The sequence below is a fragment of the Muscardinus avellanarius genome (assembly GCF_963383645.1).
Source record: "Muscardinus avellanarius genome assembly, chromosome: 18".
In the NCBI taxonomy this organism is placed as follows: Eukaryota; Metazoa; Chordata; class Mammalia; order Rodentia; family Gliridae; genus Muscardinus; species Muscardinus avellanarius.
The window spans coordinates 41,226,082-41,239,328 of record NC_137804.1 but is presented as its reverse complement, the minus strand read 5'-3'; the positions used below and the strand labels follow the sequence as shown (position 1 = coordinate 41,239,328).

Genomic DNA, 13,247 nt, shown 5'->3' with positions numbered 1-13,247 from the left:
AGACCCGCAAAAAATAAAATAAAATAAAATAAAATAAAAATAAAAATAAAAGAGGTGAGGAAGATGGAGAGGAGGGGAGGGGAGAAGGAACGAGACAGACAGACAGACAGACAGACCGACCCAGGGCCAGAGCTAGGAAAACAGAGGAAGAGAAAGATGGGGTGGGGATGTCTCTAGTCCAGAGTCACAGCGCCCAACTGTGAGCCCCGCTCTGCCCGGCTGGGCCGGAGCCGGAGCCCAGCGGAGGGGCACGGTGCCCGGTGCCCAGGACTTTGCCTTTGAAGTCGGGTTCCTGGGGCAGGAAGTTGGCGTCGAGGGGGAAAGGCGCCCACGTGCTCCTGTGTGCCGAGGGCGCACGGTGTCTGCGGACCCGGTAGAGCCGGCCACGTACACTGCATGCTTCGTTCAGGTGTTTGGGGTACAGAAATCCTGGATGGGAACAAAGATTCGGACCCGGGCGAGCCACAGGCTGCAGCCTCGGCTAGACGCAGTTCTGCGGCGGGGGATTCGCCCTGCTCTGGCTGTGGCCGCCCTTCCCGGATGCTGCGACCCGAGGGTCCAGGAGGGCGGCCGGGCTGCGGTCTGCACGGGGAGCTGTGCAGCACCGCGCTGAGACTGTGCGGCCATCGCCAGGGCCACGCTGGAGGCCGGGGCGGGGGAGGCCGACTGCACACACTGCTTCTTGGTGGCTTTGGTTTCTGTCTAGGGTGAGGGAGTTTCCTGCGTCTAGAAATGGTTTGAGGAGAGAAGAGAAGCCGTAGTGGAGAAGCAGGGAGGAGGGTGTGGGTCGCCTGCAGCTGGTCCAGGCTGGGCCGAGGCCGGCGCTGTGGGTCCGGCGCCCGACGCTGGTGGGCCCTGGCCTGTGGCGGGGCGGTGCCGCGCACCAGCCAGTTGGTCGGGCCTGTCTGTGTCACCAGAATGAGACGCATCCGGGGGCCCAGCTGCCGTCTGGCCTGTTCTGTTCCGTCACCCAGCACCCCGCCTTGAGTCTTGGACCCCAAACCCTAGAATCGTTGAGTAGGACAGACGGAGCGGGGCATCTGGGGAGAGGTCTGGCTGGCCCGAGAGGACGGTGGGCTCCCTGGAGGTCTCCCCAGCCTCCCTCTGGGCGATCCTGGAGGGCTTCCTGCGGGAGGCGCTGCCGCTACCTTCCTTTACATTCTATCACTGCAAAAAGTACAGTTTGTGGGGATGGAGAGATGGATGGGACTGAGGGCTCCTGGGGCCACGCTTCCTCCCGCCCTGGGTCGGCCTGCGCTCAGCCGCCTGGTGACACCTCTCTCTCTCTCTCTCTCTCTCTCTCTCTCTCTCTCTCTCTCTCTCCTTCTCTCTCTCCTCTCTCTCTGTCTTGGGCTCCTCTTGACCTGTCTCTCCTCTCCTCGTCTCTCCCTGTCTCCCCTTCCTATCCGTCTCTCTCCGCAGTCAAAAAAGCCCAGTTTGACGGTGCGCAGGGTAAGTGCCCTCTCTTCCTGTCCTGTCCTGTGTCCTCCCTGTCCCTTGGGGGAAACCGAGGCCCACACGGGCGCTGGGGACGGACTCCCCTCGCCCCCCGCCATCGCTGACCTGGCCCCGACCGTGCTCCCAGGACCCCGCGGGCAGACGGGGCTCAGCTGCGGAGGGGAAACTGAGGTGCAGGGAGCGGAGCGAGCTCCTCGCAGCCCCTCTGGCCCCCTTTCTGGGCGTCTGGGCCTTCCCTGTTTTGGCTTCTCTGCTTTGCTGGGGGCAGCAGCAGGAGGTGGGGCATCCCAGCGTCCACGCCTACTGCCCCAGCCTCCCTCCCGGTCACCTCCCTTGCACGCCGGGGTCCTGGGGCCAGGCAGCAGGGTGGACTGGCCACGTGGAGCTGGGCAAGGGGACAGCCCTGGAGCCCAGCCCTGACCCTGCCGTCGCTGCCACAGAGAAATTCAACACGTACGTGACGCTGAAGGTTCAGAATGTGAAGAGCACCACGGTGGCCGTGCGGGGCAACCAGCCGAGCTGGGAGCAAGACTTCATGTTGTGAGTCCCCTCGCCAGCCCCCGCCGTGGCGGCCCCACCTCCTAAGATCTGTTCACCAGCCAGCCAGGCGGGTATTTTAAAACTGCCTATCACATAGTGTCACCCACAGGTCCCAAACTAGTCTACAGCGTGGTGAACTGGGAATAAAGGCCACGCTCCCCGCCAGGGTCCCTGGGCAGCCCCTCCCTCTGCCCTCCCCTCCCCCGCCCGCCCCAGGACCCTTGCACACGCTCTTCTCTCTCCCAAGCAGCGGCCTGTCTTTCCATCTCAGTTCCTGTCACTTCCCCGGGAGGCTGTTCCTAAGCTCTGGCCCCTGGCTGCAATCTTCGGGGCCTTGCGCCTCTGTCCCGGGCCTCCCCAACAATGGATATTTTAGCCATTGCTATGATTGTGCACACCTCTGGGCACAGCTGAACCCATGAGGACTCAGCACCTGCTTTCCTGAAGTCGGCCGTGCCCCCGCCCCGGGAGGGGGCGCTATTGTAACCCCTACTTTACGGATGATGGGATGGAGCCCCCAGAGGGAAGGTCGTGGCGTCCCAGCTGGGTGCTGGCCCCAGGCGGAGCCCGGGCAGAGCCGGTGGGACCTCAGAGGAGCAGAGGCTCCGGAGCCGAGGTGGGGCGGGGAGGGAGGCGGAGCCTGCGAACTCCAGTATGCAGGTCGGTCTCCGCTCTTCCTCCACCTTGGGCCTCAGTTTCCCCTCTGTAAATGAGAACCACTGTGTTGCCGCCGCAGCTAGGAGCTGCCCAGCCTGGCTGTGGGTCACAGTACGCTGTGCGTCCTCAGGACAGTGAGCTGACCTCTCTGAGCCCCGAGTCCGCCCCTTCTGCCCCCTCGACGCCCCATCTCCTCTTCCACAGTGAGATTAACCGCCTGGACTTGGGGCTGACCGTGGAGGTGTGGAACAAGGGCCTCATCTGGGACACGATGGTGGGTACCGTGTGGATCCCGCTGCGGACCATCCGGCAATGCAATGAGGTGAGTGTCGGGCGGGCTGAGGTGGGGCCGGAGGCCTGCCTGGGGAGCCCAGGTTGACTCTCCATCCCTGTGCCGACATGGACATCTGCGCTCTCTGACAGTCTCAAAGCCCCCGGGGCCTAAGCTCCTTTCACCTTGCTGCTCTGCCTTTCTCCCCATGTGGGGTTCACCTCACGGCCCAGCATGGCAGCTTGAGGCTCACCATTGCATCTGCACTCCAGCCAGGGGGGAGGCAGTAAAGGAGAGGGCCTAACCTGGAAGTTGTCCTAATACCTTACTCACATCCCGTTGGCCAAAACTAAGCCAGGTGGCTCCGCCTTGCTGCAAGGGGCTCTGGGAAGTGTAGTCTTAAAGCTAGGCACCCTGAGACCAGCTAAAAAAATAGATTGCTAGGAGCTGGGAGCGGTGGCACACGCTTGTATTCCCACTGAGAGGCTGAGACAGAAGGATCGCAGGTTCGCGGCCAGCCTCAGCTACTTAGTGAGGCCCTCTGCAACTTAGTGAGATCCTGTTTGCAAATAAAGAATAAAAAATAGGGCTGGGGTATAGCTCAGAGGTAGAACGCCCCTGGGTTCCATCCCCAGTATTGCAAAAAATAAAAATAGTCCAAAACCTTCCTTGGTACCTCCTGAGTGTGAGGAGACGGCTCCCCGGGGCAGCAGACAGGGAGAGGGAGGCACTGGGGTTCAGAGTGGACCACACCTATGCGGGCTCACCCCCCAGTGGGGTGCAGGCGCAGCCCTGGGGACACTTCCCCCTTGCCTGGCGAAGGATCCGGGCTTCTGTCTGATGTCAAAGCCCCCAGGCGCCTCGTGGGTGGGAGGAACACAGGCCTGAGCCCAGGCCCCCAGGCCCTTCTCTCTGGGCCTTTTGCCCCGGCCTCCGCCTCGTGACCCACGGTGTGGCCGTTTCTGAGCCTCAGCTTCCCCCTGTGGAGCGGGGACATGGCTCTCGCTCCCCAGGTCAGGGTCACATGGGGCCAGGGGGCCTCTCCAGGCCTGCAGAGGGTCCCGCTGGCCAGCGCGGGGCAGGCACAGGGCACCCGCTAAGCCGAGCCTCCTGCCTCAACCCCAGGAGGGCCCCGGGGAGTGGCTGACGCTGGACTCCCAGGTGATCCTGGCGGACAGTGAGATCTGCGGCACCAAGGACCCCACCTTCCACCGCATCCTGCTGGACACGCGCTTTGAGCTGCCCCTGGGTGAGTGGCCGGCCGCCCCTGGACTGACCACGGCAACCGGAGAATGGCCGGGGCCAGCGGCCTTTGCCCTTGGTGCCGCGGCTGGGGTCCCTTCTCTGGAGGCGGGACAGGGTTCGCTGAGGTGCACCCCTTCTGCACACCCAGCGCGACTCCATCCCTGCGGTCAGCCCCAGCTCAGGCCCGGGGTCACAGCGCTCTCTGGGTGTGGGTTCAGGCTGTGGGGCAGAGCTGAGGCTGCCAGGAGATGGGCGGAGACGGGGAGACCTGATGGAGCCGGCCGAGCTTCCTGGAGGCTCCCCGGGGCGCTTCCAGGGTCCCCAGCCTCAGGCCGCTCCAGACCTTTCCAAAGACCCCCAGAATCCAGGGCCAGCCCGGGGCTCAGCAGACCCCAGGGGAGGCCGAGGGGCCCCAGGGGCTCCGGGGCCACAGCCGGGTCTCTGCTTGCAGACATTCCTGAGGAAGAGGCACGCTACTGGGCCAAGAAGCTGGAGCAGCTGAACGCCATGCGGGACCAGGACGAGGTAGCCCCCGCGGCCTCCGCGCCCCCCCCCCCCGCAGGCTCTGTCCCCCCAGCGGGTTCGTCCTACTGTGTAACCTGCCACTCCCGGGGGCCCTGGGGGTCAGCTGGAAGCAGCCTCAGGGTCCAGGACACAGCAGGGCAAGGACAGGGTCACCTCGGGGACCCCAGCGGCCCTGGCCCTGGCGGCTCGAACCCCCTCCCCACCAGCACCCATCTCAGCCCTCTGCGGAGGCTCCCCGCCTCCTCTTCGGCCTCCTCCCTCGGCCTCCCTTCCTCCCTCTGATCTGTCTGCGGGGGATTGTTGCGTCCTGTCTTTCTGGGGGAGAGGGCAGGAGGCAGGGGGCTCGGGGCCCAGGACCGAGGGTCGTCCGGCCCCCAACACGCCGTCTCCTCCCCCTCAGTATTCATTCCACGAGGAGCAGGACAAGCCGCTGCCCGTGCCCAGCAGCCAGTGCTGTAAGTGACCCGCCTTTCTCCTGGCCTCAGCCTCGATCCCACCCCGGCCGCCCAGACCCCCGGCCTGGGACCCCCAGCCCCTCAGAGCAGCAAGTCCTAACAGAGCCGAGTCCCCACAGGGTGGCCAGCGACAGGACCAAGGCCCGAGTCCTGCCTCGCCCCGTGGCCGCGCGTCTCCAGGGCCGGGGTTTCAGTCTCTGTAGCTCTTCAGCGCCCCTCTCTGCGGCGGGGCATCTGAGGCCTCCCACTCTCAGGCTCTGGGGAGGATCCATACAAAACCAACCCCAAGCCCAACAAACAGACAAAACGAACCCACTGTCCCTGGACCAGGACCTCCGATGCGCTCAGCAGACTCTGCGGGGGCCACGCTGCCCGGCAGCCCGGGGCCAGATGGCGCGGTGGGCATCTCTACTCCAGCTGGCCTCCCTGGTCTCCGATGCTCAGATGTGCCCCAACCGGGTCCCCATGGGCCTCTCCCTGCAGGGACCTCGGGCGGGTCACACGCGCCCCCTGCACTCCTCAACCCTCTGCTCCTCCCCCGGCTCCCCACCCCCTCTTACCCCCTTCCAGTCGCCCCCATAACCTCGTCTCCCCAGCCCCCCGTGTGCGCAGGACAGAGGGGACGCGCCTGGAGGGCGAGGTTGGCAGGACAGTTTCATCAGCAGCGTGGGGCAGAGGAGCGAGGGCCCAGGCCAGGGGTTTGTCCGGGATGCCGAGTGCCAGCGAGAGGGCGAAGGCAGCCCTCCCCTGGCGCTGCCGCTCGGACGGAGGCTGTGAGGCCCTGGGTTGCTCACTCACCCTCTCTGAGGCCGCTTCTTCTTTGTTTCACTTCTTAATAAAAACAAGCAAAATGATGGAAGCCCCTCGACAGGGCCTCTTCAAAGCCCCGGACCCGGGGTTGCCATCTCCTTATCTATGCGCTGGGGGAAGGGGAGGAGAGGGGGACCGTGGCCCCAGACTTCAGAGTCTGAAAGCCCTGATCCCCGAATGTCCCTTCTTTTCTAAGCCAGGGTGGTGAGTCAGAAGCACGGTCCCCGGCGCCTGAAGGGGTCCCAGGCCCAGGGCGGGGGCAGGCGAGGGCGTTCAGGAGGCCGGGGTCCCCTGTCCGTGCCCGCCCTCTGTCTGCTTCCTCGGTCATCTCTGCCCCTTCTCTTTGTAGGCAACTGGAATTATTTTGGCTGGGGTGAACAGCGTAAGTAACCCTCTTGACCTCCTGGAAGACCCCCAGGTGACCCCAAGCCCCCCACCACCACCCAGGAGCCGCAGCTGGCACGTTGGGAGCAGAGGAGCAGACAGACCCTCTTGGGGGCCCTCCATCAGCGGCCGCCTTGGGTCCCGCTCTGCCTGGCGGGGAGCCCGCGAGCTGTTGGGGGGCCTTGGGCAGGAGGCCAGACCCTTAGCGGACCCTATTCCTGCTTCCTGTGTGTAATTTCCTGTCTCCCTTCCTCCTCTATCCCCTCGTCTTCTTCCTCCTCCTGGAACCCTGGGGCACATCTCTCCAGGGATTTCAGTTCCAAAGTGGCCCCCACTTTCTCCCACGGCCCCCCAAGGAAGGAGGTGACCACCTGCCAACCCCACATTGGACACCCACCTCTCCTACGAAGCCACCTTCTCCCTGCCAACCTCCCTAGAGACCTCAGACCCTCTGGTCTGCACAAAGGTCTCCCCACCCTGCCCCGCTCCTGGGGACTAGTGCACACTTGCCAACACTTAGATCTAGGGCACTTTCTCATGAGCCCCTCGGTGAGACCCCACCCTGGCCCCGGGGGGCGCTCAGGACAGCCTGAGAAGTCGTGAGACTCAGCCAACTACCAAGACCTTGGCGAAAACTGGGGAGCTTGGAGACAGAATGCCCCTGAGGCCATTCTCCAGTACCACAAAAAACAAACAAAGCTGTCTGGACCAAGTGTGGAGGGTCCACCCGTGATCCTAGTACCTGGGAGGCTGAGACAGGAGGATCCCAGGTTCAAGGGCTCAGTGAGACCTTGTTTCAAAATAAAAAGTAAAAGCCAGTCATGATACTGCACGCTTGTAAGTCCAGTACCTGGGAGGCTGAGATAGAAGGATCGCAGGTTTGGAGCCAGCCTCAGCTACTTAGCGAGGCCCTCTGCAACTCAGTGAGACCCTGTTTCAAAATAAAGAATAAAAAAACAGGGCTGGGGGTATATCTCGGAGGGAGAATGCCCCTGGGTTCAATCCCCAATGCAGTCAATTAAGCAACCAATCAATGAATAAATGTCAAATAAGCAAAAATACTTAGTTATAAACAAAAATATAAATCAAGCCAGGCGTGGTGGCGCACGTTTATAATCTCAGCATTCCGGAGGCTTAGACAGGAGGATCGTGATTTGCAGACAGCCTCAGTTACTTAGTGAGGCCCTCTGCAACTCAGTGAGCCGCTGTTCCAAAATAAAGAATAAGCCGGGCGTGGTGGCGCACGCTTGTAATTCCCGTGCTTGGGAGGCGGAGACAGGAGGGTTGCATAGTTTCGAAGCCAGCCGTTCTGGCCTAAGAGACCCTGTTTCCAAATAAAAATATAAAAAAGAATAGGTCTGGGAGTGTAGCCCAGAAGGGCTTCCAGGAACCCCAGTACCATCAAAAAAAAAAAAAAAAAAAAAAAAAAGAATAAACCGGGTGTGATTTCGCATGCTTGTAATCCCTGTGCTTGGGAGGCGGAGTTCAAAGCCAGCCGCGCTGGCCTAAGAGACCCTATTTCCATAAAAAGTATAAAATAGGTCTGGGAGTGTAGCCCAGAGGTAGAAGGGTTTCCAGGATCCCCAGTACCACCAAAATAAAAATAAAATAAAATAAAGAATAAAAAAAATAGGGCTGGGGGTGTCGCTCAGAGGTAGAATGTCCCTGGGTTCAATTCCCAGCACCACACACACACACACACGCACATGCACACGCATGCACGCACTCTTGGGTTAGCAGCCAATGAAGACTCCCTGAAAGCCGGGCGTGGCAGTGCACACTTGTAATCCCAGCATTTGGGAGGCTGAGACAGGAGGATCACGGTTAGAGGACAGCCTCAGCTATTTATTGAGGCCCTTTGCAATTTAGTGAGACCCCGTTTCAAAATAAAGACTAAAAAATAGGGCTTGTGGTGTAGCTCGGAGACAGAATGCCCCTGGGTTCCATCTCTAGTGACACACACACACACACACACACACACACACACACACACACACACGTTCCCCTGATTGTGGGAAGGGGCACTGACCTTTCTGTGTGCCTTCTCTCCTCCCCCTCCCCCTTCAGATGACGACCCGGACAGCGCCGTGGACGACCGGGACAGTGACTACCGCAGTGAGACCAGTAACAGCATCCCGCCGCCCTACTACACCACGTCGCAGCCCAACGCCTCCGTGCACCAGTACTCCGTCCGCCCGCCGCCTCTGGGCTCCCGGGAGTCCTACAGCGACTCCATGCACAGTTACGAGGAATTCTCGGAGACCCGGGTGATCAGGTAGCTTGCGAGGGCGTCCTGCTCCGGCCTTGGGTGTGGAGAGAGAGGGGCAGGGCTGGAGGGAGCCAGGGTGCAGCCGAACAGGTCTGCAGAGCAGAGCAGACACTGGTGGGCAGCCAAGCCCTCCATTTACCCCAAAGAGTGTCTGTCAGAGAATCCCATGAACAGCCGGGCGTGGTGGTGCACGCCTGTAATTGCAGTACTAGGGAGGTGAGACGGAGGATCGCAGGGTCACAGTCGTCCTCAGCAACTTAGAAGCAGAAGCCGGGCGTGGTGGCGCACGCTTGTCATCCCCGCGCTTGGGAGGCGGAGACAGGAGGATCACGCAGGTTCAAAGCCAGCCCCGCTGGCTTAAGAGACCCTGTTTCCAAATAAAAATATAAAATAGGTCTGGGAGTGTAGCCTGGAGTTAGAAGGGCTTCCAGGAACCCCAGTACCACCAAAACAAAATAAAGAATAAAAAATAATAGGGCTGGGGGTGTAGCTCGGAGGTAGAATGCCCCTGGGTTCCATCCCCAGTACCGAAAAAAAAAAGCCCCCCCAAAATCCTGTAACCTTCCTGTCTCAGCCTCCGAACTGCCGGAATCACAGGCGTGGCCACCATGCCCGGCTCTGGTATCTTTTAATTAGTTAATTAATTTATTTATTTTTGTGGGTCTGAGGATGGAACCCAGGGGCACTCTACCTCCAAGCTACATCCCCAGCCCTATTTTTTATCCTTTATTTTGAAACAGGGTCTCACTGAGTTGCGGAGGGCCTCACTAGGTAGCCGAGGCTGTCCGCGAACCGCGATCCTCCCGTCTCAGCCTCCCCAGTGCTGGGATGAGGAGCTGCGCCGCCAGGCCCGGCTCTGGTAAGATCTTTGAAGTTTCGTTCATTGTGCACTAACACTGCCTAGACTTATGCAATTATTTGAATAAAGTTTTGGTGCCTCAGAAGCAGCCAGAGGGAAAGTGAGACGTTAAACATTAATAAGAGTTCAGGGAAGAAGGAGCCTTGTCTTAGAGGAAACAGCCAGATAGTGCCGGGTGATCTTCTCATTTTCCCGGCAGAGGGCCCAGAAGTCTTTGCCTGGAAATAGTTTTCTTAGAGAGAAAACGGATCCTCTGTGCCTAACCCCCCCCCCCCCAAGGGGTGAGACTGGGAGGCGCAGGGCAGATGGTCCCCATCCTACGGGTGGGGAGACTGAGGCTGGGGCAGGAGTGAGTTGCTCAGGCCGAGCTGGGGTGGGGCGGCCTGCGGGCCTCCCCCCCAGCCGGGGCTCAGAGCTGGGCTGTGCCTTATGGCGCCGGGGGCTTTCTGGAGGAAAGGGACCCGGCAAGCAGCGTGGCTGACGGCCGCTGTGCGTGTGCAAAAAGGCCTGTGCGTGGCGGGTTAAGGGCAGTGGGAGGAGATGTCTGCGGGACATCTGCCCCCAGTGTCAGAGCCTGGGACGGGGAAGTCATGGCCACCACCGGGTCGCACCCTCCGTGTGCAAAGAGGAAGCCACGCCTGTAAAAATCAGTTCGTGCTGGACTCCAAACCCTGGGCTGTCCGCCTCTGCGGAACCACAGAATGTGCTGGGGTGGACTTTGGAGTGTCCACCGGCAGAGGGCGCCCTCGCCCTTCACCTTGGGCTAATCCTCGGAGCGCTTCTCCCACCCGCCCGGAAAAGTAACTAGCCAGGCGTGGAGGTGCGCGCCTGTCGTCCTTGGGAGCCCGAGACAGGAGGATCACAGGTTTGAGGCCAGCCTCCGCAATTTAGAGAGGTCCTCAGCAACTCAGCAAGACCCTGTTTCAAAATAAACAAGAAAATAGGGATAGGGGTGGGGGGCTGAGACAGGAGGATTGCTGGTTTGAAGCTAGCCTGGGCAACTTAGGGAAGCACCGTCCGAAAGTTAGTGAGACCCTGTTTCCAAATAATAAAACTGGGCTGGGGAATTAGCTCAAAGGTAGAATGCCCCGGGTTCAATCCCCAGTGCCGCGCACGCGCACACACACACACACACACACACACACACACACACGCGCGCGCGCGCGCGCGGATGGGCTGTAGCTCAGGGACACAAATGCCTCTAGGTTCAATCCCAAGAAAGGGAGGAGGGAGGAGGGAGGGGGAGGAGGAGGAGGGAGGGGGGAGGAAGAGGAGGGAGGGGGGAGGAGGGAGGGGAGGAGGGAGGTCACTATCATCAGAGGCTGAAGGTGCAGTGGTTAGCGCTTGCCTAGTGCGTGCGAGACCCGGGTTCCATCCCCAGTGCCCCTCTCTCCGAATGTAACGGTGCTATCGCTTTAACGTATCGTCTGCCCCTCTGCCCCGACCATAAGAGCAGTAAGGTGGGTCTTAGTCAAGTTCAATACCACACCCGCACGGAAGCGGCCCGCGTGGCCCCGCCCACACCAGCGTGGCCCCGCCCACTGCCCACACCGTCATTTTTATTTCTCTTTCTTCCTTCCTTCCTTTCTCTTAAGGAACAGGGAATTGAATACAAGAGCATTCTCCCTCCGAGCTGCACCCCCAGCCCTATTCTTTATTTTGAAACAGGGTCTCACTAAGTTGCTGAGGCGTCAGTAAACTGCGACCCTCCTGTCTCAGCCTCCCAAATGCTGGGACTGCGAGCGTGCGCCACCACGCCCGGCTGCCCACACCCTCTTGACCGACCCCCAACCCACACCAGCTCGGGCATGCCCACCCCTCAGCCCTCTTGGCCACGCCCAACCCCCTACCTACACCTGCTTGTTCCTACGCAGCGTCTTGCCCTCACTGGTTTGGCCACGCCCACCACGCCCAGCCCACCATGCCCACGCCCACCATACCCGGCTTGGCCACACCCGACGCTCCATCCACACCAGCTCGGTCGTGCTCAACGTCCCACCCACTCTGGTTTGACCCTTCCCACTCTAGCGTGGCCACGCCCAACACAGCTCACAAGACCTGGCCCCGCCCGTGCCCCGCCCACGTCGGCTTGGCTACTCCCAACGCCCCGCCCCAGACACTTGGCCACGCCCAACGAACCCCCATAGCTGCTGAGCCCTGCCCAAGGCTCTGCCCGCATCAACCTGGCCACGCCCAACGCCCCGCCCGCAACTCTTTAGCCCCGCCCACATCGACCTGCCACGCCCTCTCCCTGCCTGCTGGGTTCCCTGTGTCCGCACAGTCAGGGCTCAGTCCACGCTGAGAAGGGCCGGGGCGATGCTCCCGCGTGACCGGCTGGGTCCAGCGGCCATGGCCCTGCCGCTCCAGCCGGCCCCTCTGTCCCCGCAGCCCCACCGGCAGCTACGCGTCTTCGGGGGAGCTGAGCCAGGGCAGCTCGCAGCTGAGCGAGGACTTGGACCGCGACGAGCAGAGCCTGCGGGGCTCGGAGCTGGAGGACGAGCGCGACCGGGACTCCTACCACTCCTGCCACAGCTCCGTGAGCTACCACAAAGACTCCCCGCGCTGGGACCAGGACGAGGAGGAGCTGGACGAGGACCTGGACGAGGACCTGGAGGACCTGGAGGACGAGGAGCTGCCCGAGGAGGACGAGGAGGAGGAGGACGAGGAGCTGGAGGAGGAGGAGGACGTGCCGGACGACCTGGCCAGCTACGCCCAGCGAGAGGAGGTGGCCGTGACCGAGTCCAGGGACTTCAAGCGCATCAGCCACCCGCCCGCCGCCCCCGAGGAGGACAAGGCCCCGGCCCTGCCCGCCGAGGCCCCCGACGTGGCCAAGGCGGCCCCCAAGCCCGCAGCTGAGGAGGGGCCTGAAGCCGAGCGGGCGCCTGAACCCGAGCCCCCCCAGGCTGAAGAAAGGTAGCAGGGCGCGCTGAGGGTCAGCGGGGCTGGCGCGGGGCCTCGGTCAGTGGGAGCTTTAAGGCGTCACTGGGGACTGGACCCGAGTTGTCGCGGGGCTGTGGCTTATTGAGGAGTTGGAGGCGACAGGGAATTGAGGAGTTCGGGGGAGGGGGGTCATGGGGTCATGAAGGACCTTGAGTGTTTGTTGGGGTGGACAGGCCACACAAGGGGCAAATGGGGTGACCAAGGCTCAGCAAGTGGGGACAGTGGGCAGGTCTCCAGTGCTGCCCGAGGTCAGTGAGGTGTGTGGGAGGGGCGAGGGCACCGAGGCTGATCTGCGGGCACTGTGTGCCATGGCGTCTCTAAGGGCCAGCGAGGCCGCCAGGACATGGCATCACTTGGAGGGCAGTCTGCGGGTCACGGGGCCCTGGCCCTGGTGGCTCATGACTTTCCCTGCCTCAGTTTCAGGACAGGAGAGGATGAGGAAGGCCAGGAGGGGCAGGACTCCATGTCCAGGGCCAAGGCCAACTGGCTGCGAGCCTTCAACAAGGTGCGGATACAGCTGCAGGAGGTGAGTGAGGGGGGCCCCGCCCGCCCACAGCTGCTGGGCTAGGAGGGGCGCCCATACCAGGGTAGACACGCCCAGCGCCCCGCCCACGCCAGCATAGACACGCCCAGCGCCCCGCCCATACCAGTGTAGACACGCCCATCGCCCCGCCCACACCAGCATAGACACGCCCATCGCCCCGCCCATACCAGTGTAGACACGCCCAGCGCCCCCGCCCACACCATCGTAGACACGCCCAGCGCCCCGCCCATGCCAGCATAGACACGCCCAGCGCCCCGCCCATACCAGTGTAGACACGCCCAGCGCCCCGC

The 13,247-nt window shown here is 62.1% G+C and overlaps 1 protein-coding gene across 1 annotated transcript in view; it reads left to right on the top strand.

Annotated features, from left to right (window-relative positions):
- UNC13A (unc-13 homolog A) overlaps positions 1-13,247 on the top strand; it is a gene marked incomplete at both ends in the record, with an annotated part of 59,014 nt that overhangs the window by 6,509 nt on the left and 39,258 nt on the right. Inside the window, 10 exons of the mRNA XM_080715427.1 lie at positions 1,423-1,452; positions 1,899-1,998; positions 2,860-2,977; positions 4,052-4,175; positions 4,623-4,696; positions 5,097-5,151; positions 6,311-6,343; positions 8,413-8,620; positions 11,862-12,386; positions 12,831-12,939. Coding sequence (XP_080571553.1) covers positions 1,423-1,452; positions 1,899-1,998; positions 2,860-2,977; positions 4,052-4,175; positions 4,623-4,696; positions 5,097-5,151; positions 6,311-6,343; positions 8,413-8,620; positions 11,862-12,386; positions 12,831-12,939 — 1,376 coding nt within the window. The remainder of the gene's footprint in view (positions 1-1,422; positions 1,453-1,898; positions 1,999-2,859; positions 2,978-4,051; positions 4,176-4,622; positions 4,697-5,096; positions 5,152-6,310; positions 6,344-8,412; positions 8,621-11,861; positions 12,387-12,830; positions 12,940-13,247) is intronic.